The sequence below is a fragment of the Solanum dulcamara genome, chromosome 9 (genome assembly GCF_947179165.1).
Source record: "Solanum dulcamara chromosome 9, daSolDulc1.2, whole genome shotgun sequence".
Lineage (NCBI taxonomy): Eukaryota > Viridiplantae > Streptophyta > Magnoliopsida > Solanales > Solanaceae > Solanum > Solanum dulcamara.
Window position 1 is genome coordinate 6,204,976 of NC_077245.1, and position 22,644 is coordinate 6,227,619.

Genomic DNA, 22,644 nt, shown 5'->3' on the forward strand with positions numbered 1-22,644 from the left:
TTGGCCAAGTCCTACAGTATCTAAATTAAAAAAGATGATAATAAAGCAGGTTACCCAATCTCAGGTTCAGGTAAGATTTGGTCCCTACTTTCTGACTTCTGCCCTTAATGCATCATGTACTATTCAAATTAGCGGCTCTCTTTTTTTTTTTTTAACCTGCTTTTCAAGATTTATTATTTATGCGTTTTAATTTATTTGTTTGATTTTAATTTAATATAAAATTTAAAAAAGTAAAAATAATTTTTAATCTTATAATTTTAAATTAAAAGTACATTAAACATGTCATGCGAAAAATTAAAATTAAAAAATTACAAAAAAGAAAGGTGAAACAATCAAATTGAAATGGAGGAAGTAATAAATTACTGCCGGTCCCTTACCCTTCCTCCTGCCAAAATAATAATCGTGACTTTTTCCTAACAAAATCAGTTACTTATTCATTTGCAAAATGTGGGTGAAACACATGTTTTTTATTTGTAAAAGTTATTTTTTTGTGAAATTTACAAGGTTCCTAATTGGGTAATAGAAAGCAGAAAAAAAAAATCTATCATAACCATATATACAAGTTTACAGCTATTATTACAGCGTAGGAAGACAAACTTTTTGCGTGCTCATAGTTAAGTCCACTGTTCACTGTAATGTGTGACATACAATATTTTAAGTAGTCGTTTTTGTATTTGTCAAAAATATGATTGCTTATATCTGTCACTTCCATTATTATACCTTTGAAAACTGAATTGCTCGTTCATTTGACCAAATATATATTTGACGTACATAATCTTTTGATCAAAAAATAGGTTTCCAAGATTTCCCACTTATTATTCTTACCGCTAATGTTTATTCTCAATAATAAAAAGTGCAATGTAGAAAATATTACATTTTTATGTCCTAGTTTAGTAGATTTGGTTCAATTTAAGTTTGAAAAAATTGAGCCAAACGTGATTTACCTAAATTCATAAGCGAACTAGGCAAAAATCGAGCAATTATACAATACTTGTCTTGTGTAACTCGTTGGGATTATATGTTGAATATTTTAGTGAAAAAAGTATTGTATAATCCATTGATATGATGTAGACATCCAATATAAATAAGTTTTCACCGAAAAGAAGGGTTTTGAAGAGAAAAAAGTCTTTACGTGAACGAAGCAAGAAGGACGATCAAGTATATAACGACGAATTTTATCGATAGAACTTGCTTAAACTCTCATTTTTATACCAAAAAAAAAAAAGAGAGACTAATTTTCGCAAAAATTGCAATTGGCAAAACAGGGTAGTAACTAGTAAGCTTCAAATTATATGTCAGTGTCAATCACCATTAATGATATTTGTTTTACATATTTATTTATTTTATATGTTTTATTTAATTTGAGTCGAAAATTATAAAATACAATATCTTTTATTTTCCACAAAATAAAAATAAAATTACATATACTCCATTCTCTCTGAATCTCACTTATAAAATTACACAAATATATTAATATCATTCTTGTCCACGAAATGAAAATATTCCAATTATTTTATTGAATTTGACTTGGCAAATTTTTGATTGAGCGTGTGATATCATATGACCAAGTATGGTACAAGTGTTTTTGCGTGGATTTGGAGATAACCCTTCTCATCATAATCAGGGTACCTGCACAGTCTAAAACCACCCCCTACACACACCTACTTTCTTAAATAGGTGTCCTAATCTTTCTTGGAAATTAAATTCACTTACTTCATCACCACACTCTTTCAAGAAACAGTAACAACAACAATAATATGTCCAATCCAATGAAATTTCACAAGTGAGAAATCTCATAAGTGGGGTCAAAAAACAGAAAGAAAAAATACATTTTTTCGACATTTTAATTTATTTATCTTATTTTTAATTTTAACTATTTAAAAAAATGTCTCTTTTTTTGGTAGAAAATCTTAAACTTCAATTTTTTACATGATACATTCAAAATATAGCTAATTTTTAAAATTTCATATTAAATCAAAATGAGATGAAAAAAGTACAATACATAGCGTGTTAAAGTTGAATTGCTCAAAAATCAAACTAACCAAAACAAGAGGGTTTAGGGGGGAAGCTGTGATATTTACAAATAGAGAGGGGGACAAAATGAGTGACGAATAAAAGAAAATGAAAGACCATAAACTACACCAGTGAATTCACTTATCCCTTTTATGCCCAAAAAAAGACCTGTCCCTCGTATTTTTTTTTAAAAAAAAATTGTGACTTCTCAATTCATTTAAAAAAATATCCATATTTGTTCTATTAACCGTATTAGTAGTATTTGTTTCTCCTCTTCATTTTGTACAACCCCTTCATTCTTTTTCTTGGGATTTCTGAAGGGCTCGAAGTCATTCCCTTTTTCAGAGTTTACCTTTACTTCTTTTCTTTCTTTCATCTAGAAAGAATGTGTTTTCTCCTATATTAAGTATTATGGGGTTATGTTTTCATTCAATTCTTGATCAACTTTTCTGGTTTTAACATACCAAAATTTTTCTTCTGTTTTTTGCACTTTATTGTAAGAAGAAAATCCAATGGCATGCTCTCAACTTTTAGTCTTTTGGCATAGAAATCTACAGACTATTATCTTCTTGTTACTTTTATTCATTTCAGGGTTGACACATGTTAGATTAACAGCTGAAGGTAAAAGGGTCATTCCAAGATTTTGTCCAAAGTTATAAAATCTTGAAAGAAAAACAGAATTTTTAATGAAAATTTTCAATCTTTTGCAGGTAGGAGAATACTCAAGACACAAACTGGAAGTATGATTACTCAGGTGAGTTGTTGAATCTTGATCTTTTTTCTGAAATTTAATAAAGAAAATTAATGAGAAATTGTTTTGTAACAGAGGAAAAATGAAGAGAAGATGTTAAAGATGAGATCTTTAATAGGTTCAAGGCCACCAAGATGTGAAGGAAGATGTAGAAATTGTGGACCATGTGAGGCAGTTCAAGTTCCAATTGTGCCAAATCTCAAGCACCAGAAAACATCAAGAATCCATCAATTGAATGCAATTCCTAAATTGTTCTTAGCATATTCAAGAGGTGATGACATATCAAATTACAAGCCTATGTGTTGGAAATGTAAATGTGGCAACTTTTTCTTCAATCCTTGATAAAAAAGAAGGAAAAAAAAAATCTTTGTTTTTTGTTATGGAGAAAATAAGTTTCTTCAACTGTCTATATACATGAATATTAAGTTGATTAAGCTTAGTTAGCTTTTGTAGATTTTTGCAGAATCAAGATTGGTGATAATGCATATTTTGTATATCTTAATTAGCACTTTTGTAGTACCATATTTTCCTCTCATTTTTTTCTCCAACATAAAAAACACTTCTAATTTAGGAAGAGAATGAGCTAATTAAAAGAGATTAAAAAGTTTTGGATTGCCAATTGACTGTGGTTAGTTTACATGTATGTTTAGTATTATGACTGAGAGATGGTTTGTGTTGTGATTAATAATAAAGTTAGTGTCAAATCATCATTAATTATTCCAACTGGTTGTTTTTGTCTTTAAAACATAGTTTAATCATTAATGTATGCATGGCTGCCTTTATTATTTCATATTTTATCACGTATAAAATACACAAATTTTAATCTTATTTCTTTTTTTATGTATTGCAGCTCCGATTAAATTCGAATCACGCAAGATTTATTTTAACATAATTTTTTGCATATATTCAGATCTCAAATCCAATACGTCCGATTAAAAGTGAAGTTATCCCACCAAAATCGTATATAATAATAATAAAATTCCGGGTTAAACTTATTTTACTTCGTATTCTATTTATATATTGGATGAAGTTGGATATATGTAGTTATATTATCGCCAATGAAATAGCATTATCAACTAAAACGACTCCTCAATATGTGTAATAACAGAGGGAGCAGTTTGGATTATTGTTCATCACATTCTGTGAAAGGATGCAACCAGTAGGCGTGATGTGAATATGACGACAGTGAGAGGGGTTTGGATAATACCTCTTTTTCGTAATTTTTTTTAGAATTTTACAATAATATTTTAAAAACATAAGGTAAAATCATACAAATTGAAAATGAGGAGTAATTTGAAAGAAAAAGGAGGAAGGCAAATAAGAGTGGGGCGGCTGTTGAGGCATGTCAGTGGGCAGTGTGCACTGTACAGCAGCAGCAGAGCAGCTATAGAAAATAGAGAGAAGGGGACCTCGTCGTGTTTTCGTATCTTACAAGATTTTAAAATAGAATTTTTAGAACATAGAGAATTCATCTCTTTGTTGGATAAACAGCTCTACCGTCAATCAAATAGAATATTTACAAAATATATACATAAAATATCAAACAAATTAGTACCTAGTTCTTCTTCCCCCTGCAACAAAGGAGTGTGGAGTGGGCATCCGTTATTATGGATTTGATTTATTAATTTTTTATTTAATAAATAAAAAAATACTCATAAAATAATTATATGGATTCTCAATAATTTTGCATTATGAGACAATAATATAAATTTACGAAATGCTCATAAAATAGAAATAATAGTAACTAATATGAAAAGAACTATACAAATGCAACACAAATAAAAAAGAACAAGGACAATAATGTGAATTGAATGCTGCGTAACCAATAAAGTATTGATATTCATATTTATGTAAAGGTAAAATAATAAATTATTATTATCTTAATGAGTTATTAATTTATCCAATAATTCATAGTGAGAAACCAATATCAAACAATTAACCCAATAATTTTATTTTATAAAGTCATTAAAATCTCATTAATCTAATAATTCAATATCAATAATGTAATAATAATTTTTCGATTCAATTTTTGTATATCACACTATGGGTCTACTTATACCTCGAATGTATAAATTGTATGAAAGGGCACAGTACTACGTATGACACTCCCTCGTTTGTTGTGTTCCTTGCATGTGTCTCTGCCCGCCCTCGTGTGACTCTCTAATTACTCCTAGTTATTATCGTTAGTAGTTCAATTATATTTTCTGTCTGTTTATATAGCTCCATTTGTTTTTCTTTTCTTCTTTTTAATAAATGGGGATAGGAAAAGGAAAATTGTTTGATGAGAATATAAATGAAAAATCGAACTCTCATCAATTTGAAGTCTCAATTTTATTTGGATTTATACTTTGGGCTTCAAAAGTTACTATATATTTGTTCTTATAAATACGAAAATTCTTATAAATTATGAAAACTATTATGAGATTATAGCTTTTTAAATTTTACTAACTAAATGAGTAAATCATACTCATAAACAAGGTCGTATTAATAAATTATATATTTCTATATCTATTTTATAATAAATGATTCTAATTACATATTATTTCAATTTTTCAAATACATATAATTTATAAAAAATCACTAGTACAATAAATTAGTGGTGTTTGTGTGCTTGAACAAAAGTGCACTTTTGAATAATAGCTTTTGCTAGTACTATTAAAAAATACTTATTTATATCCTAAAAACTTGATCAAACACCTTAATTCTAAATTAAAAAAAATAAATGAACTTACCAAACAGACTAATATTACTATTTGTACTACTTGTTCTTAAATACATAAACTTTTGTTCTTCACTATTAAGTCCATCTCTTTCACTAATTTTCTAAATATTTTAATTGATAATCTTAAAACTGAATTGATATATATCTACTTCATTGGGAGGATTATTCTTCTATAAGAGTAAAATGACAAACAAAATACATGCGTAAAGACTCGGTTTTTCTTGTCTATGAACTCTGTGTGAAACAATGGTAGCTCATCAAACAGAATCCCATAAAACAAAAAGGCTTGAACCCACCAATGATATTACATGGCGCCGTGTAAAATTTATAAATAATTACTTTCAATTATTATAATTAAAAAATAGTTATTAATTATTACCATTGTTGTAGAATTTCAAATTTCACCAGTGAATGAATATTGTTATGCCATTTCCCTATTTCATGTTGGTTTATTTTTAACTAGTTAGCACTCCATGTCTATGATCATATTTGGCTAGTTTATACAAGGGCTTAAAAGTTCATATTTGAGTAAATTTGAAGCTTAAAAATATGTACACTCACACACACACACAAAAAAAAAAAAGAAAAAAAAAGTGAAAAATGATAAAAGAGTATACCTATTTTGGGGGCATTGGCAGTGTGACAGGTGATCCAGTTCACAATTTCACATGGAGTTAAACCAATAATTTACACTTTATGAAAAGATAAGCCCCCATCTTTCTGCTTGCTTACACTTCCCATCTCAGAGGCCAGAGCCCACCTGCTCCCTTATGTGTCAAGAATTAGATTAAGGGGTGATTTAGCCGATATATAAAATAGTGCTCAATATGATATGATGTATTAATATTATTGATAATATTTTTATTTATGATTTGATTTAGTGTGTTAAAATAATATGTAATGCATATATTTTTTTTTATAAAAATACGTTTTATATTCTTTAGCTTTGTACAATTTTAAGAAAAATTGTATCTTTAACCATGCCAATGTATGCATAATATTCTTGGTATTGCTAATGTCAGAATGAAGTGCTTACCATCATGTCAAAAGTTATAGTTAATAACAATAACACAATTTTAATTTTTAACTAAGTCCACTAAAAAAACGTGATGTTCAATAATGACACCGATCCGAATGCACCAACCTCCTTGTGGATCTTGCCATAGACAGAATGTTGTTACCTAACAACTACTATCATGGTTTGACATGTATTAATTATACATGAAATAATACAAAATAGAATGTATAATTAATATTTATATTAAATATACTTCGCTTCATTTAGTTCAGTTTAGTTTTAGTTTAGGTTTATTCTGTAAAATAAAATTCAATAAAAAATAAATAGAAATAAGAATTAATTCGAAATACTAAATAAGAATAAGGAGTCTTTATGTCGCGTTATCGGGGACCTCGTTTTAAAAAAATACGACGCCTGGGGGCTTACCAGGACTAACTAATAAAAAGCCTAGGACCGGAAGTGATCTTAGAAACCAATCGCGTTCCGTGGACTTTACCGAGGCTGAGAATGGACCAACTATTAAATCTTGGGTGGAAATTTCTTTTACCGATTTCTCTAGGTAATCTATTATTGACAACCTCGTCCCAACTTCTTTCACTGTAAAAAACCACAATATCCTAAATTCACGATTTGTCTCAAACATCTCAAACAAGAGATACATAAATTAAAAAAAATATATCAAATAAAAAATTAATATTATAAAAAATTAATGCATGCATTATTTTCTCTAAAAGCAAACGCCCTGATTTCTGTCAAAATCTAAATGAATGTCTTATACTGGTTTTGTATGAGTTACTAAAAAAGATTTTTATATCATTCTATTTTTGTTTGTATGATGGCGATATTTGGATTGGCTTAGTTTGTGTACACTTTAATAATTTTATTGGATATCTGAAACTTTTCTTTAACATAAATATTAAATAAATTTATCTACAAAGATTTAGACAAAATAGAAAAAGAATCATCAATGTTTTAATTTTCAACCATGTAATTAATCATTGGCCCATACTCTTAATAGCTGCTTTTTGACGTACTTTGGTTATTATCGCTTCAAGGGTTTAACTTAAAAGATCATCAAACATAATTACATTTTGAATTTTACACACGTGTTGATATAATCAATTAATATTCATCGATAATGTTTTCTAATTATGGTATTATAGGTCAATGAGTCGAGTGCTGGAGCCTCATTAAATTCTCTCTACCGACACATCCAAATAACTTTAAAATCACCAACACCAGCGCACCACATGTACCTAAGCTTAGCTAACACATAAAGTGGGAGCCTCACACTCACCTTTTCTTCTCACACCTCATCTCTAAAACTAAACACTCATCTTCTTTACTCTACTGGTAAGTTTCTTTAAAATACCTTTTTTTTTTAAATAACACTATTTTCTTTATTATTTTTGTATTATTTATTTTTATTATCTGATTTTTCCACACAAATTGTATTTTAACTACAAGTAGTTAAAACATGAAGGAATAGGTAGCAATATTGTGAATATACTGAACATGTTGAAGCAATCATCACGTAGGAATATTAGAACAAAAGGGTTCAAATTAAAGCATGTTTTTCAAGCATTTGCACTGCTTTTGATATGTTTATGGTTGATTTACCAAGTAAAACAGTCTTACAGCAAGACTAAAGTGGAAAATTTGGGAGAAAAATCATTGAAGGAACAAGATTTGCAAAAAGTTGTCAAGTTAGGGAGAAAAGATCTGAATCCCTTGCTGTTAGATGAATTAGCTGCTGAGTTTCAAAAAAATCCAGATGAAGATCTTGAACAGGAAGAATTAGATGAAGGGAAAAAAGATGAGAATGATGGAGATGATGAGACTGATGGGGTTGGAGAGCATGAACAATTGGAAGATATAATTGATGAAGATGATAAAGATGCAACAACAAGAGATGCAATTTGAGAATATAACTATATAGTATTTTTTATAATTAGTAGATAAATAACTATGAATTGCCCGTTTGGTATTGTGATTTTGGAAAAAACCAAAGTTCTAACTCATGAAGATGTAGTAGAGAAGTGTTTTAAGTTCTTGCTAATGAGTAGTATTTTACTAGTGTTATATGATTTATAGGAAATGTGTATTTATCTCTGTGGAATGGTGGTTTTCCAGATTTAATAAATCATTCTCAGAGTATATTATCAAAACTGGACAGATAATTGCTTTTAATTTTTGTGTATTTCAACCCAAAATCAAGCTTTCTGCACTCTAAATGTGACTGACTAAGTTAAAGATTTTGTTGATGAAAGAATTTAGCTACTGCCCATCATACTTCATGGTGGTTCTGGCAATAACGAAATGGCCAAATTTGCACAAAATAAAGCTGATACCAAGAATCAACCAAAAAGAAAAATTTACACCAGAAATGAGGGATCCACTTGCATAAAATAATACTAGTAGAAAACAAAAACTTGGGTCATTCTACGTTTAAGAAAGTAGTCTCAAAATTTCCAATAAAATAAGTTTGAAAGACATATAATCTTTCGCATTGTTACAAAAGCCAATCAGAAATAAAGAAGGCATTGAGACATTACAATGAGAAAATTGTGACCAAAAAGTTCCAAGAGGGATTCTTTCGGAGCTCAACCATGAAAGCATGCTTCCCATCTAAAACTTTGAGGCCTTAAATTGCAGCAGCAAAGGCATAGGTCGAAAGGATCCGATATATCTGCTTAAAGCCACTGCTGTTGATTTGGTTCTATTGACTCTTGGTTTTGACCTGTTGGTGTGCATTCCACTGCAACAACATCCAAACTATAGATGTGCCTGAGAGAAAATGGAACTCTTTAGACAGTCTAAAGTGGTGTGTGATCTGGAGTGAACTCAATTTACTGCAAAGAAAGAAAAGAATGTGCTGATGCAGAAAGATAATGCCACTAATGCAGCTGTATGTTTTAGTTACCTCCGATCATTAAACTTCCTAATATAGTTAAACCATAAACACAGTTAAAGATGTTCAGAAGTTTATAATAAATCCAACCCTTTATTAGAACATCTTAAAAGTCTTGCTTCATTGTCTCCTTTTTCTTAAAGTAACTTGACATCTTTAGGTTGGGCTCAATCAACCAGCACTGCACCCAAAAGATAGGCTTTAATTCGGAAGAAGAGCAAGTTGCAGGAGTTCAATTAGGGTAATCAAAAAGTCCACGAGGAAGAAACACGGGGAAGTTTGATAAAGATTTTTCAGAAAAGTTAGGAGCACAAGCAGCTCTTCAATGCTTAAGTTTTCACATTCAGTGACATGGCACAACTAAATGAACCCCAGTCCATATTAGAAGAAGCTTAACAGAAACTCTAAATCACATGGTACTAGGTGAGTAAAGGATGAATCACATGTTATATCTTCTGAAAGCACTAGTTGCCTAAATCCATCTTTACTTCCACTGTTTTAAAAGCAGATCAAGCCCAGGGATGGAAAGGAAACACGGAAAACCAGTGCAAGATCTAGTACATCCCATTATAAAAAAAACTCTGGAAGGAACAATACCTGCAAATATACCAACAGTGACCAGATTTTTTATTTCCATTGTTTGATAGATCAAGAACTCTGTCAAGAAATGACCAAAGGCATAGACGAATGATAAAATGGTTGCCAAATACAACGGTCTGTCATGAAGGTTAAATGCACAAAGATAGCAAAGAGTGCAGGTTAGAAGAGTCCACACTCCAAATGTCCTCCCATGAACTTCTGTCACTGCAACAAGATAAATGAAAAAAAGGAAGTTTCCATTAGAAAGATGAGTTTCTGTCAAGTGTCAAGCAATTGTGTGGTTATTTCAATGCAATAGCAAGTAAAACCTCGTGATACCAAGCAATACAAAGTATCATCACTTGTCAAACTTAAGATGCATGACAAATATGTGCTTACAAAGTTGCTGTTCTTGAAAGTTATTCATGAAGTTGAGCACCAAATGTGTAATCAAATATGTTACTGACTGCGCTACCAGTAACTTAAGGTTCTATTTTCACGATAAAAGCTACACCTTAACAAGTTGTAACTACCAAATTCCCACAATGTTGTCCACATTTTGAGCCAATTGATCCAAGCCCGACGAGAAGCATAATTTGTCCCTCTTACTGGATGATAAAGCATACTATTATAGGTGCATTGGGGTCAAGCAAGTACTATTGGAATAACTCAAAAAAACCTCAATGAGATGACATGAAGACCAATGGCTGATCCAGGATTTTACGGCTATGGGTGCTCATTATTTTTAATGTAAACTTGTATCATCTAAAGAGAGTAATTGCAAAATTCCTCTAAAAGAATGGGAGCCCTGTTTCTTTGGATTGGTTCAAGGAAAAAAAAAAAAGGAGAAGCAAAAAGGCAAACCAGCGAGGAGGGTATTTTTGCTATTGAGTTGAAGAACTGAAATGAAGGCTCAATTTTTTGACGCTAGTACAAATGAATTTTTCCCTTCCCTTTACATTTCCTAATTAGATTAATTAGAAAGAAAGAGTAAAAAAATTAATTGGAAAAGTCAGCAAAGAAAAGGAAGTAAATGAGTAATACAAAACAAGTTGAAATCAAGATGGAAGAATGTTAGAAAAACAAAGTACAAGAGTAAAACCAGTGTTATCAAAGGCGAAAAGCACAAAAAAGCTCTAAGGTCCATGGGGGCTTTAAGCGCAAATAAAGTGTGGGCTTTAATGAAAAAAGGCCCAAAGGGAGAAAAAGATACAAATATATATGTTTATCCAAGACCAGTAATTATAAACATGAATGAAAAATATATAACCAAAGAAGTTGGAAAAAAAGTATGATAAAGTGAAATATTAATTGTTTAGTGTCACTTCTTCAAAAGAGGCTCATTGGCAAGGAAAAGTTTGCCTTAGAACCTTGATGACTACACTGAAGCGCACATAAAGCGAGGCGAAGCGCTCAACACGTTTTGAGTCTCGCTTCAGGGCTTAAGCGTACTTAAAGCGCGCCTTTGACAACATTGAGTAAAACATAAGAAAAATAATCAGCTAAGTTAAAAAGAGTGCTTTGATAGAGGATCTAACTCACATCCCTTCCCAAAATGTGACTTAAAAGAGCTTTAATTTCCGCCTCTTAACCAGAGCACCCATCAGGCTTTTTCTTCCATGGGTGCTCACCGTTAGCTATATAGTAACTTTAGTATTTTCTACTTATATATACAGTTCGTGCCGAGGTCAATGGGTGCTCGAGCACCCGTTACACACTACATGGGTCCGCCCCTGATGAAGACCTATGTAACTTGCACAGACTTAAAGAGAACTTTTAAGAAGTCTTTGTGATGCAATTGTTGGAGAAAGGCTTCTCTCAGAAAGGATACAACTATGTGGAGAGCTTGGAGGGTACCGGATATGCTCATTTGTGAATTACAAAATTCTGGTCAAGGGGAGCAATTTTACCTTTTTAAATGAAGATGCAGAATTAGAAGTTATGAATTAAGAGAGGCATGAAAGAAGTGCTACAAAATACTGCAAGAGAATGATACATTTTCTTAGGTTTCAAAATTATGAGCTAAGGCCAAGCTATATGTAATGTTTGTGCTCAAGTAGAAACAATTAGCCTCTTTTGGGAAAATCCTATCGTACTCATACTTCATTCAAATGGTGGATTGAAAAACCTGAACATCTGGTGGTATATTCACATTCTCACATCATGAGTAAATGAGTGTAGATCTGTAGGTATGATTGGTCTTTATGTTTCAAATGAACTCTGCCAACTTGTAGGAGTTTGCCTTGTATGAAAACTGCCTAGTTAAATGATAAGCACTATTTTGCAATAGGACATCCACAAATAGGTTATATTTTCATTAGTTTATAATTATTTTATCTACATGCTGAATAGATAAAATGCCACCTAAAATGCACAAATATTCCATCCTGAGCAAGGAGAAGAACTTGATCTGATTCTTGAATTATAATTATTGTTCACTTTGATAGCATTCACATTCTGATATTGATCAGTCATTGCTTGGAATTGAGATAATAATTTCTACAATGATAAACATTAAATCTGTTAAATCCATGAAACATGGATAGACAACTCTGCAAATTTGAGCTAAGACGAAAGTAATTGGACAGAAGCTCAAAATATCTTCATTGATTCGAATGAATACAATGTACATAGTAAGTAGTATATATACACTGAGTGAGTAACTAACTGTGGTCCCCAATTAACCTCCTAACAAACTAACAAACTTGTAACTAACTATACTACTTGCACCAACTTGTACATAGCTAGCATAACTAACAACTTGACATGTACAGCATAATATAATTGGACTAGATACATGATCAAGGAACATCTACACATTTGCTTAACTCCTTCACACCCCCCTTCAAGCTAGGAGCTATGAAGATATTCTTCATTCCTAGCTTGGACTTGGGATATGAGAACTTCCTCCAAGGGCCTTGGTGAGCATATTGCAGGCTGATCAGAGGAAGCCAAATAAGTTGTAGTGATTAAACCAGCTTGAATCTTTTCCCTAATGAAATGGCAATCAATATCTATATATTTAGTTCGTTCATGGAAAACAGGATTAGTAGCTCTCTGGAGGGCTAATGTACTATCTGAATAACGAGGTACACGAAGTGAAATGTCTATGCCAAGTTCCTGGAAAAAGACCAACAAGCCAAACTACCTCAGCAACAGTGGAAGCCATAGCTCTATACTCAGCCTCTGCTGAACTCCTAGATACTGTGACCTGCTTCTTAGATTTCCATGAAATAGGTGAATCTCCATATTGAAGTAGATATCCAATGATGGATCTCCTGCTATTGATACAGGAACCCAGTCAGCATCACAAAAAACCTTCAGGTCATTGCCTCCAGTAGATGACATTAAAATTTCCAGGCCTGGGGATGCCTTAACATATCTCACCAATTTGAGGGCAGCATTCATTTGAGAAGTTTTTGGGGAATGCATAAACTGACTTAAACATTGGACAGAAAAGGAAATATCTGGTCTAGTAGTTGTAAGGTACAATAACCTTCCAATCAACCTTTGATAACTAACAAGATCACTTAGTGGTGGATCAGGTTGTGAAGGTGGGATGTTAGTATCAAACTCAACAGTGGTGAGCTTTTGATTTAGTTCCATGGGAGTGAAAACAGGCTTAGCTCCTACCAAACCCGTGTCTGCTATGAGCTCCAAGGCATATTTCCTCTGATGCATAAGAATACCAGCCTCACTCCTTACAAATTCTATCCCAAGGAAGTATCTGAGCTCTCCTAAATCTTTGATTTTGAAAGCATTTTGCAGAACTGCCTTAGTGTCATGAATCATGACAGGGTCATTCCCTGTTAGTAATAAATCATCGATATATATGAGTACTATCATCATATTGTCATCCTTCCTCTTGGTGAATAAGGAGTAATCTCTGGTACTTTGATGAAACCTTGAGGAAAGCAGGGTAGTGGTAAGTTTGATGTTCCATTGCCTAGAAGCTTGCTTCAAGCCATAGCCTGAGTATGTCCTGCCTTCTTATTAAAACCATTAGGGACTTTCATATATACTTCCTCATAAAGGTCTCCTTGTAAAAAGGCATTGTAAACATGCATTTGATGGACTGTCCAATGCTTGGCAGCTGCAATAGAAATAACAGACCTGACAGTGGCCATCTTAACCATTGGTGAAAAAGTCTCTTGAAAGTCAAAGCCCTCCTTTTGCTTGTATCCCTTAGCTACCAACCTAGCTTTGAACCTCTCCACTATACCATCTGCCTTGTGTTTAATCTTGTAAACCCATCTGCATCCAATAGCCTTTTTGCCTTTGGGCAATGTAACTAGTTCCCAAGTCTTATTGTCTTCAAGAGCCTGTATCTCAATCTGCATAGCTTCAATCCATCTCTTATCCTTGACAGCTTTAGCATAGATAGCAAGTTCAATTTCAACTGAGAATTGAGAGACAAAGCTTTGGTATTTTGGTGATAGTCCAGCATAGTCCAAGACTGAAGCAATGGAGTATAGGCAGTTGTTTGAACCAGTTTGGTCACATAATCTTTGTGCCAAATGGGAGGTCTTCTAGCCCTTGGAGGAAGTTCTCATACTCATCTCATATCCAAGCTAGGAATAAAGAATATTTTCATAGTTCCTAGCTTAAGGGGGGTTGTGAAGGAGTTAAGCAAATGTGTAAATGTTCCTTGATCATGTATCTAGTCCAATTACGTTATGTTGTACTCGTCAAGTTGTTAGTTATGCTAGTTGTGTACAAGTTGGTGCAAGTAGTATTGTTAGTTACAAGTTTGTTAGTTTGTTAGGAGGTTAATTGGGGACCAGAGTTAGTTACTCACTCACTGTATATATACTACTTATGTTGTACATTGTATTCATTCGAATTAATGAAGATATTTTCAGCTTCTCTCCAATTGCTTTCTTCTTAGCTCAAATCTGCAGAGTTGTCTATCCATGTTTCATGGATTTAACATGGTATCAGAGCAGGACCCGTCTCATCCAATGTTGAGCCCCCGAAATTAAAATTATCCATGCACCAGATGCTAAGCACTGGGCGTGAGGTGGAGTTTTGAAGAATGACAAAAGTACCACATTGGTGGTTAATGAGATGTGTGGACTCTTTATAAGGCGGCAATCCTCCTCCCTTTGAGCTAGTTTTTGGGGTGTAAGTTAGGCCTAAGGCCTAATTTAACAAAATCGAAATCTGGTTCTGGTTATACTTGCATAAAATATTCGAATAGAAGAATTCGGCATATAGTCTTTAATCAAGAGAAATGAAATGTGGACTTAGTAATCCTTGGATGTAAAGAATGGAAACTGAAGATTTAAGCTTAAACCTAGGTAAGTAACAAACGTGCATTGGATCCACAGCTTTCAAACCCATAAATCCAAACAATTCTATTGCCTAAAATCATGCCAACGAAATGAAGTCAAAAGCCAGTTTTGTTGATCCGTTTACTCATTCTTATCGCCATTTCACAAATAAATTCAACAGTACATTGTACCTTCTTCCTTTTCTCAATCAAAATGGAAAGCATCTAGTCTAGGGACAAATCCAAAGTTTCAACACTCTAACGGTGCATGTGTCCAAACAAAATTTATTTTTCTAAAAAAAAAGGAAGAAAAAACGGTGATGTCCAGTCCAGTTTGCATGCACAGCGTCTAATCCACAGGGCAAGACTATTACATCCCAATAAGACTATAGTAAATGAGCTCACACTGTGTACTGTAGCTGATTCAAATTATTGTCAAACTAAAATTCGGATCTACAACCACAAAGTAACAATAAGTTGCAGTGGTAACTACGCCTAATACACTAACTTAAAATCCTGATCTGTCTCTCAATGATCCGTGATATTAACTAGATATATCTACCAGTACGTAATCATACTTGTCAATGGAATAAAATCACCCAAAAGGCACTTTTAATATCACAAATCACAGAAAATAGGCGAAATTAAGGGGATTTGATTCGTAATACAGCTTCCAAAAACAGATCACGAGAATGTAAAAAAAAAAGCCGAAATGAGCGTGCGTCGCAAAGCACGAAGCGTAATATAAGCAAACTTAACTGGTGGTTTTGGAGAAAACAGCGAGACGAAGAGCCCAAATGTCGACGAAACCGAACCATACCGATGCAAGCCGAAGGGTACCCACTAGCATCAACCACCATCCCAGCAGCTCCATCTCGCTTTCTCTCTCTCTCTTCCTTTATCTCTTTTTCTCTCTCACCACACACGCACTTTCTTGTTTCCTCCGCCCCGGTTCCTATTTTCAACTACCAAACTGTTAACGATCCGCTCCGATAAAGATCTCAAGCCCATTGACCCAAAATGAACTCACTTAGGCCCATATGTTCCAAAAATGTATTATTTTTTGAGTATTATCTAATATACACTTGTCGATATTTTTAAAGAGTTCAAGCAATGCATGACTTGCGATTGAGTTCAATAATTTGAATATTTAAAAATGTGTGCTCTATCATATTATATTGAATTAGTTCAATATAGTTTGTATTAAATTTGATTTTGATTTGTTTGGTATGGTAAGTCAATATTCATGGGTTGTTTTGCTTTAACTTATATACATAAAATAAAAAATTATGACTTCGATGGTGTAAACTCTTTTATACTTGAATGAATAAAATTTGTCGATATCTATGACTATATGTAATTAAGTAGTAGTTAGTTTACATTAAGTAGTAAAGTTTCAATATGAAGGATTTTAGGCACAATATATATATATATATATATATATATATATATATATATATATATATATATATATATATATTGTGTTACGATATTCAATATTTTTGTTATTTTTAAAAATAAAATACCGAAATCGTCACAAATATCAAACTTTTTAAGAATATTGAATATCGTAACATCGAAAACGAAATGTTGAAAATTTTGTATTCGGCGCGATAATTCCGTATTTATCAAAGTATGCACACCTCTATCACTGTGTTTGAGATTTACAAGTCATTTATAAACTTTAGCGTTACATTGGTGCAGACAGAGTGGAAAATAAATTAAGTTTAAAATTGGAGTTATGCAACACATCTCTAATTTCTACTCTATCTGTCTCATATTACATGGGCACTTCCAACTTTACACGGTAATTAAGAAATCACTAATATATTGAAAGACTTTACCATTTTGCCCTTTGTTTCTATCAATGCAATATACATAAAGTATAGAAATAGCTAGTATTGAGAATTGTTTACATTCAAAAGGCCATATTAATTGTAGGGGTAAAATAGAAAAAATTTAATTAATTCTATCTTGATTTAGTAAGTGATCAAGTAATATGAAACAAACATTTTTAGTAAGATGTCCATCTAATATGAGACAGAGAGAGTACATAATTAGGGACCTGAGTAAACTGAAATTTTCTAGTTGACTAATAATCCGTGTGATATAGTTGTAATTAGTGTTAAAGAAAATCATGAAGCATTGGCTTGGTACTAACTAAAAATCAAGATAGAGGTTTTAAGAGGACGAGGTTTTTTGTTCAATTTTCATTGAATCTCTCGCACTACTTGATATAAATTAGTGTTGAAAACAAGCTTAACTATAATGTTGACAATAATAAAAGTTTGGTTAAACATTATATTAACAATCTTAAAGCATCATGTTACAAAACAACGAACAATAAGTGAAGAAAAAAATAGGTGAAATTAACTCGTTAAAAGGGTGTGCGGTGTGCCACCAAAGTTTTTAGAAAAAATTGAGGCGAACAATTATAACGGTGATGTATATTAATTAATGTGATGTGATATGTTTTGATATGTTTTGATATGTTTTCTTTGACTTTTTGTTTGTATAAATCAATATATGGATAATCTCTGGATGACCTGGTTATTAATACATATTAAAGACAATTATAATGGTGATGTATATATTCATATGATGTGTCCATATGAGTCTTCTTTGACTATTTATCTATTTTGAAATGAGTAACTGTCATTATATTCTCAGATTATTAATACGTAGCGTATAAACCTGAGGTCGTTGTCATAATGAACTCAATTTGTGGATTAAGTTGTGTATACCATGTTCTTTACCAATTGTAGCATGAATTCCGAAACCATGAAAAGGAAATTATAAAGAAAAAGTACAAACGTAAATTTAGGATTGTTATTCGTGCTTAGAATGTGAAAGGGACTTTCACGTTACTCTGTCTCTAATGTCTGCTGTTTAGAGCCACTATACACATATTTAATGTTGTAGTAGGAGGAAATGGTATTAGTGGCCAGGTAGCTATATATGCCGGTCAATTAAATGCCCTTCGATAAAAATTATCCTTAAGTTGGAGTCGGCGGCTCTCCCAGGGTTCCCTCATCTGAGATCTCTGGGGAAGAGGATCAAGTTGGCCCTTGCGAACAGCTTGATGCACTATCTCCCTTCAACCCTTTGAGCGAAATGCGGCAAAAGAAAAGGAAGGAAAATCCATGGACCGACCCCATCGAGGTGCCAAACCTTCCCGTCGATGTGAGCTCTTGGGGAAGACTCAACTGGGCATGTATATTTCTAGGCTTTCACAGTTTTGGTTTGTATAGAGAACGAATGAAATCAGATGGTTCTATTTCTCAATCTTTCTGACTTGCTCCTACGAAACCAAGGTCTGTTCCTAAAGGGCCCAATGAATTCCTAATTGGAATTATAGGAAAGGTCCCTTAGATTTATTTGTGACCTCTGAGGAGCCGTATGAGGTGAAAACATTTTTATTGAAATTTCTTACTTTGCCACTGGTAGTGGCACAAATCGATGGTAAAATACTTACCATCAAACTAAACCAAATGAACTTACTATAGTTAAGTAATTTTAAAATGAAGTGAATACACACATTTATTAATTTGATATAAATATCTGATACGAATATGGTTTTATGCACGTACAAGAACGTGACCTCTGTGCCGTGATGGTTGTATATGGAGAAAGAGTGCTTAGTTAAGAAGCAACAGAGACAACGACATCGGATTCTTGTATTGTTAGGAATGACTCATTCTGAACCTATTACAACACCAAACACTCTCAGCATTATAAATGTTACATCTTCTCTGTAACAGTACAATATATTGACCAGTTTTAATATAAAGACCAGATCCCCACTTCATTTACTAGTGTACATTGAAAATGGTGAACAAGAATACTCTAGAATTGAACTTACTTTTGTGGACAGAGGCATGTCTAATTATCTATTGCTAGTTGAACAGTATTTTTTAACTTATTTTCTTCCTTTTTCAAATTTAGATACACCTTCGATGAAAACTGTGTAAATTATTTAAAGTGTAATCAAATACTTCTTAGTGCTGGGCATGAGTGCCTAGGCAATTTGGTACCTTGTCTTGCTTCCACGTTCAATTTGATACATGACAGATAAGCCAGGCTGTTAATTTTAATTTCCAATTCCCCCACTAACACTACAATATTGGTCCCCCAGCACCTCATTCATCCACACAAACCAGAATGGCACAAAACAGTTGGCCTTTCTGCTACTGTTGTAGCAGATATATATACACCAACACCAGTGTATAGGTAAATAGGTCCCCACCCCAAGTCATTTTTGAAATACGAAAGGATTCCCCTCTCAAATCGGCCATATCCAATATTCCCACCTTACCTTCTTAAAAGCTAATTTCAGATAAATCACATATTTCATTATTTATTTTCCTTCCAAGTCAGTAACATAGCTGGCAAATCCCTACCATTTTCCCATACTAAAACAGTATTACAGCTATCTCCCACATTTAGCACATTAATAAGCGTATCAAACTAGTTGCTAGTTAATATTTTATGTACCTAACTCCAGTTTTCAACGCTTGCGTGCACGCACGTTCCCCTCATATCCGCTACACATCAAAATCAAATACTTCTACTATTCCTTAATCATCTCATTTAGGTAGAATAATTATCCCACGATATATCCTTAATTAGCTAAATACAAGATTTCAACAGTACCTCCATTGCAGTACTGAGAAATACGAAAGTTCCACTAAAGGAAATTAAACCACATCAAGACTGAGTATGAAGAAAAACATTACGAGAAAAACACCCTTGACATAGACACCTTGCAATAGTGATGGAAAGTTTACAAGAGCAACACACCATGTTAAGGCAAAAAAACCCAGCAAAGGTCCTCTGTCAGTCAAATCCCCCACAATCTCTGTACATATTGAAGAAACAGCCTAATAATGTTTGTTAGTAGTACTAACAATCAACTAGTGACCGACGAAATCTAAAACTCATCGCCACCATTTACCACTCACAAAAAAAAAACAGTTAAAAAAAAGAAGGTAAAAGAATCTCAGGAGAGTAAATCCTGAGGACACAATTCTTTCCTAAGCTTTTGAGAGAAAAGCCTGCAAGCATCAATGCTGAGATCAATGGCAGCTGACAAAGCCACGAATGCCGCTGCGTCCTCCGTGCAGTTCACGTGTTGTACGCTAACTTCCACTGTGGGTTTACTGCACTTACTCCCACCCTCACCATCCACGTTAGCCGACATCACAAAACCTCGATACATGCAATAAGGCCACAGCCCGTACCCAAAATCACCGCTTCCTCTAGGGCTACACGCCGGTGACGTGGAGTTCACAGGTGTCGACTTCCCATTCGTTGAAACACTCGTTCCGAGGTCGATCACGAATTTTCCTCCTTTGCTACAGCTCAATGTGGATTCGGCCAAAACTATTCCAGCTGCCGCTGAGTCTGGGATTAACTCGAACCGGTACCCAAGGCCATCTGCTGAACCACGTTCGCGCCACGCCTCGAGTCTCCCCCATGGTTTCCATGTTCCGTCACCTGGCCGGAGAATTAGCCATGAGCCGGGGTTGGACCGGCTAACCCGGTCTGAACCGGGTGAGGCCACGAATGGGGTCACCATTGACGCAGCGGCGACGGGTGAACCGGAGAGATCGTGGACCGTAATTGACCATCCCTTTCGCTCCTTACCTGGTCGCTCCCTTTCGCTTCCGAACGAACTCAACCATCCTCGTGAACTACTATGCTCCAATGGCAAAGACCTGCACAATGCAGTTCCGATTACGTTTAAAAAAATAATTGAAAACCTCGTGAGTAGAAAGTGTTCCGAGGCGTAATGGAAAAGGAAGAAAAAGTAGAGTATCTTTGCTTTAAACATGAACTATGTGTTTGTTGTAGATTTTTTCCAGCTAAATGAAGTCTAATTACTGACATTGGAAGCTACTTTTTAAGCTTTAATTAGGAATCGTAAAATCAACTTCCCCGTACAATTTGAACATTCTTTTGCACTTGAATACTGCAAAATTCGAATCGTTTATGCGGAAAATGTAGTGTGAGCTCTAATTGTGCAAGTCAAGCCTGTCGGTATCAAAGCTAAAGTTGAAAAAAAATAAAGAAGGTATCGGAACAAACCTGGACCTCTGATTACGGTCGCCGGGGGTGCGGAAACTGAATTTGCATGTGAAAACAGGTTGGCGAATGTTTCCTTGAATTTGAAACACTTGAGGACTACACTCCGGCTCTCCGTCGAACTGAAACACGAATCTCGGATCTGGTTCCGCCTTAACACTCAAATGAAACTGAGCACTTGAGTTCTTCGCTTCCTTTCCTATCACAATCCAGCCATTGTAAAACAATACTGACCTAGATTCCGTTCCCGCCAGATCCAAAGGTACATCAACCTTCCCTAGCAACCTCCCGGAGTTCACACCACATGTCGACCCTCGCCGGCCGGTGTAAATTGAGATTTGAAGGTAATATTTCCCGCCGCCGAACAGAGACTTTGCAACGAGCTTTTCGAGATCAGACTTGTTCAGGTGAAAACTCGCCGCATGGCTTTGTACCTGACCGTCCGGAAACTGACTCTCCGGCAAAATGCACGGTACAACCGCCGTCTGGAGAGGAAAATTCTTCAACTTGATTTTACAAAAACACGGCGACGACGACGGGTGAACGACGGAACTAGCCGGCTTCGAAGCAACCGGAATTTTTAACGCTAAATTACACACACTAAGTCTCACGAAAGGACACGGATCCATTATGGCTTGTGCCCTTCGGGTCAAACCAAAAAAAAATAATCCAAAACACCAAACTCTCCGTTTCACCAAGTTCTGTAAAGCTAAAGAAATTTGAAGGATCAAGTGAAGCGTAGGTTAAAGAAAAAAACTACTGTGCGCCGCTGTTGAAATAGAATCCATTGGGATTTGTGCACAGGATTGGCTCCACTCGAAAATACTGTGTTCATCTTAGGAAGAAGACGACTCTAATAAGCCCCTTTTTCGGTAATGTAAAATCATAAAATAAAATAATAATTAAAAAAATAAACTTTGTTAATGGAATATAAAATTATTTAATCTATTTGTATACAATATTTATTGTACGGAGAGGAGTAGTTTTTTTTAAGCTGCTAAATAGAAACTCTGTTCGTGTGGTTGGATTACAGCTATGTACAGCCTGGAATTGCTTTTATGCCAGTAGGAGTTTTCCAATTACCAGATTACCCTTATGCCTACCATCAAAATGACTTTTATAACCTTGGGTTGTTATCCATGGGTCCCACATGATGAACTCCTAACAGTGTGTGAGGCTAGGGGGAAAAAAATGCAATGCATTTTGGGTTATCTTTTTATCTTATTATAACATTTTCAGTTAATCTATCAAAAATATTTTTTTATTTTTTTAAAAAATAAGTTAATGTCTTTTG

General features: G+C 33.9%; 4 protein-coding genes across 5 annotated transcripts; 2 read left to right on the forward strand and 2 right to left on the reverse strand.

The window, feature by feature from the left end:
• Window positions 1-2,104: 2,104 nt before the first annotated feature.
• LOC129903398 (EPIDERMAL PATTERNING FACTOR-like protein 2) lies at window positions 2,105-4,128 on the forward strand. Of its 2 annotated transcripts, XM_055978947.1 has the most exons (4): window positions 2,105-2,634; window positions 2,724-2,767; window positions 2,840-3,035; window positions 3,873-4,128. In XM_055978947.1, the coding sequence occupies exons 1-4, from the start codon at window positions 2,526-2,528 to the stop codon at window positions 3,908-3,910; spliced, it is 387 nt and encodes a 128-aa protein (XP_055834922.1). In that variant the 5' UTR covers window positions 2,105-2,525; the 3' UTR covers window positions 3,911-4,128. The 2 variants fall into 2 exon arrangements, with proteins under 2 accessions (XP_055834922.1, XP_055834921.1); XM_055978946.1 differs by lacking the exon at window positions 3,873-4,128 and having other exon boundaries at window positions 2,110-2,634; window positions 2,840-3,299.
• Window positions 4,129-7,869: 3,741 nt separating this feature from the next.
• On the forward strand, window positions 7,870-8,650 carry LOC129903032 (uncharacterized). The gene has a single exon (XM_055978507.1). The coding sequence runs from the start codon at window positions 8,020-8,022 to the stop codon at window positions 8,425-8,427; it is 408 nt and encodes a 135-aa protein (XP_055834482.1). The 5' UTR covers window positions 7,870-8,019; the 3' UTR covers window positions 8,428-8,650.
• A 245-nt stretch (window positions 8,651-8,895) lies between these two features.
• Window positions 8,896-16,238, reverse strand: LOC129902397 (ergosterol biosynthetic protein 28). Its single transcript, XM_055977621.1, has 3 exons — window positions 16,026-16,238; window positions 10,013-10,219; window positions 8,896-9,291 (listed from the first exon to the last, which is right to left on the reverse strand). Exons 1-3 carry the CDS (start codon window positions 16,138-16,140, stop codon window positions 9,224-9,226), a joined length of 390 nt encoding a protein of 129 aa, XP_055833596.1. The 5' UTR covers window positions 16,141-16,238; the 3' UTR covers window positions 8,896-9,223.
• Window positions 16,239-20,000: 3,762 nt separating this feature from the next.
• LOC129904209 (uncharacterized) lies at window positions 20,001-22,325 on the reverse strand. The gene is made up of 2 exons (XM_055979747.1): window positions 21,354-22,325; window positions 20,001-20,983 (listed from the first exon to the last, which is right to left on the reverse strand). Exons 1-2 carry the CDS (start codon window positions 21,977-21,979, stop codon window positions 20,266-20,268), a joined length of 1,344 nt encoding a protein of 447 aa, XP_055835722.1. The 5' UTR covers window positions 21,980-22,325; the 3' UTR covers window positions 20,001-20,265.
• Between the last annotated feature and the right edge of the window lie 319 nt (window positions 22,326-22,644).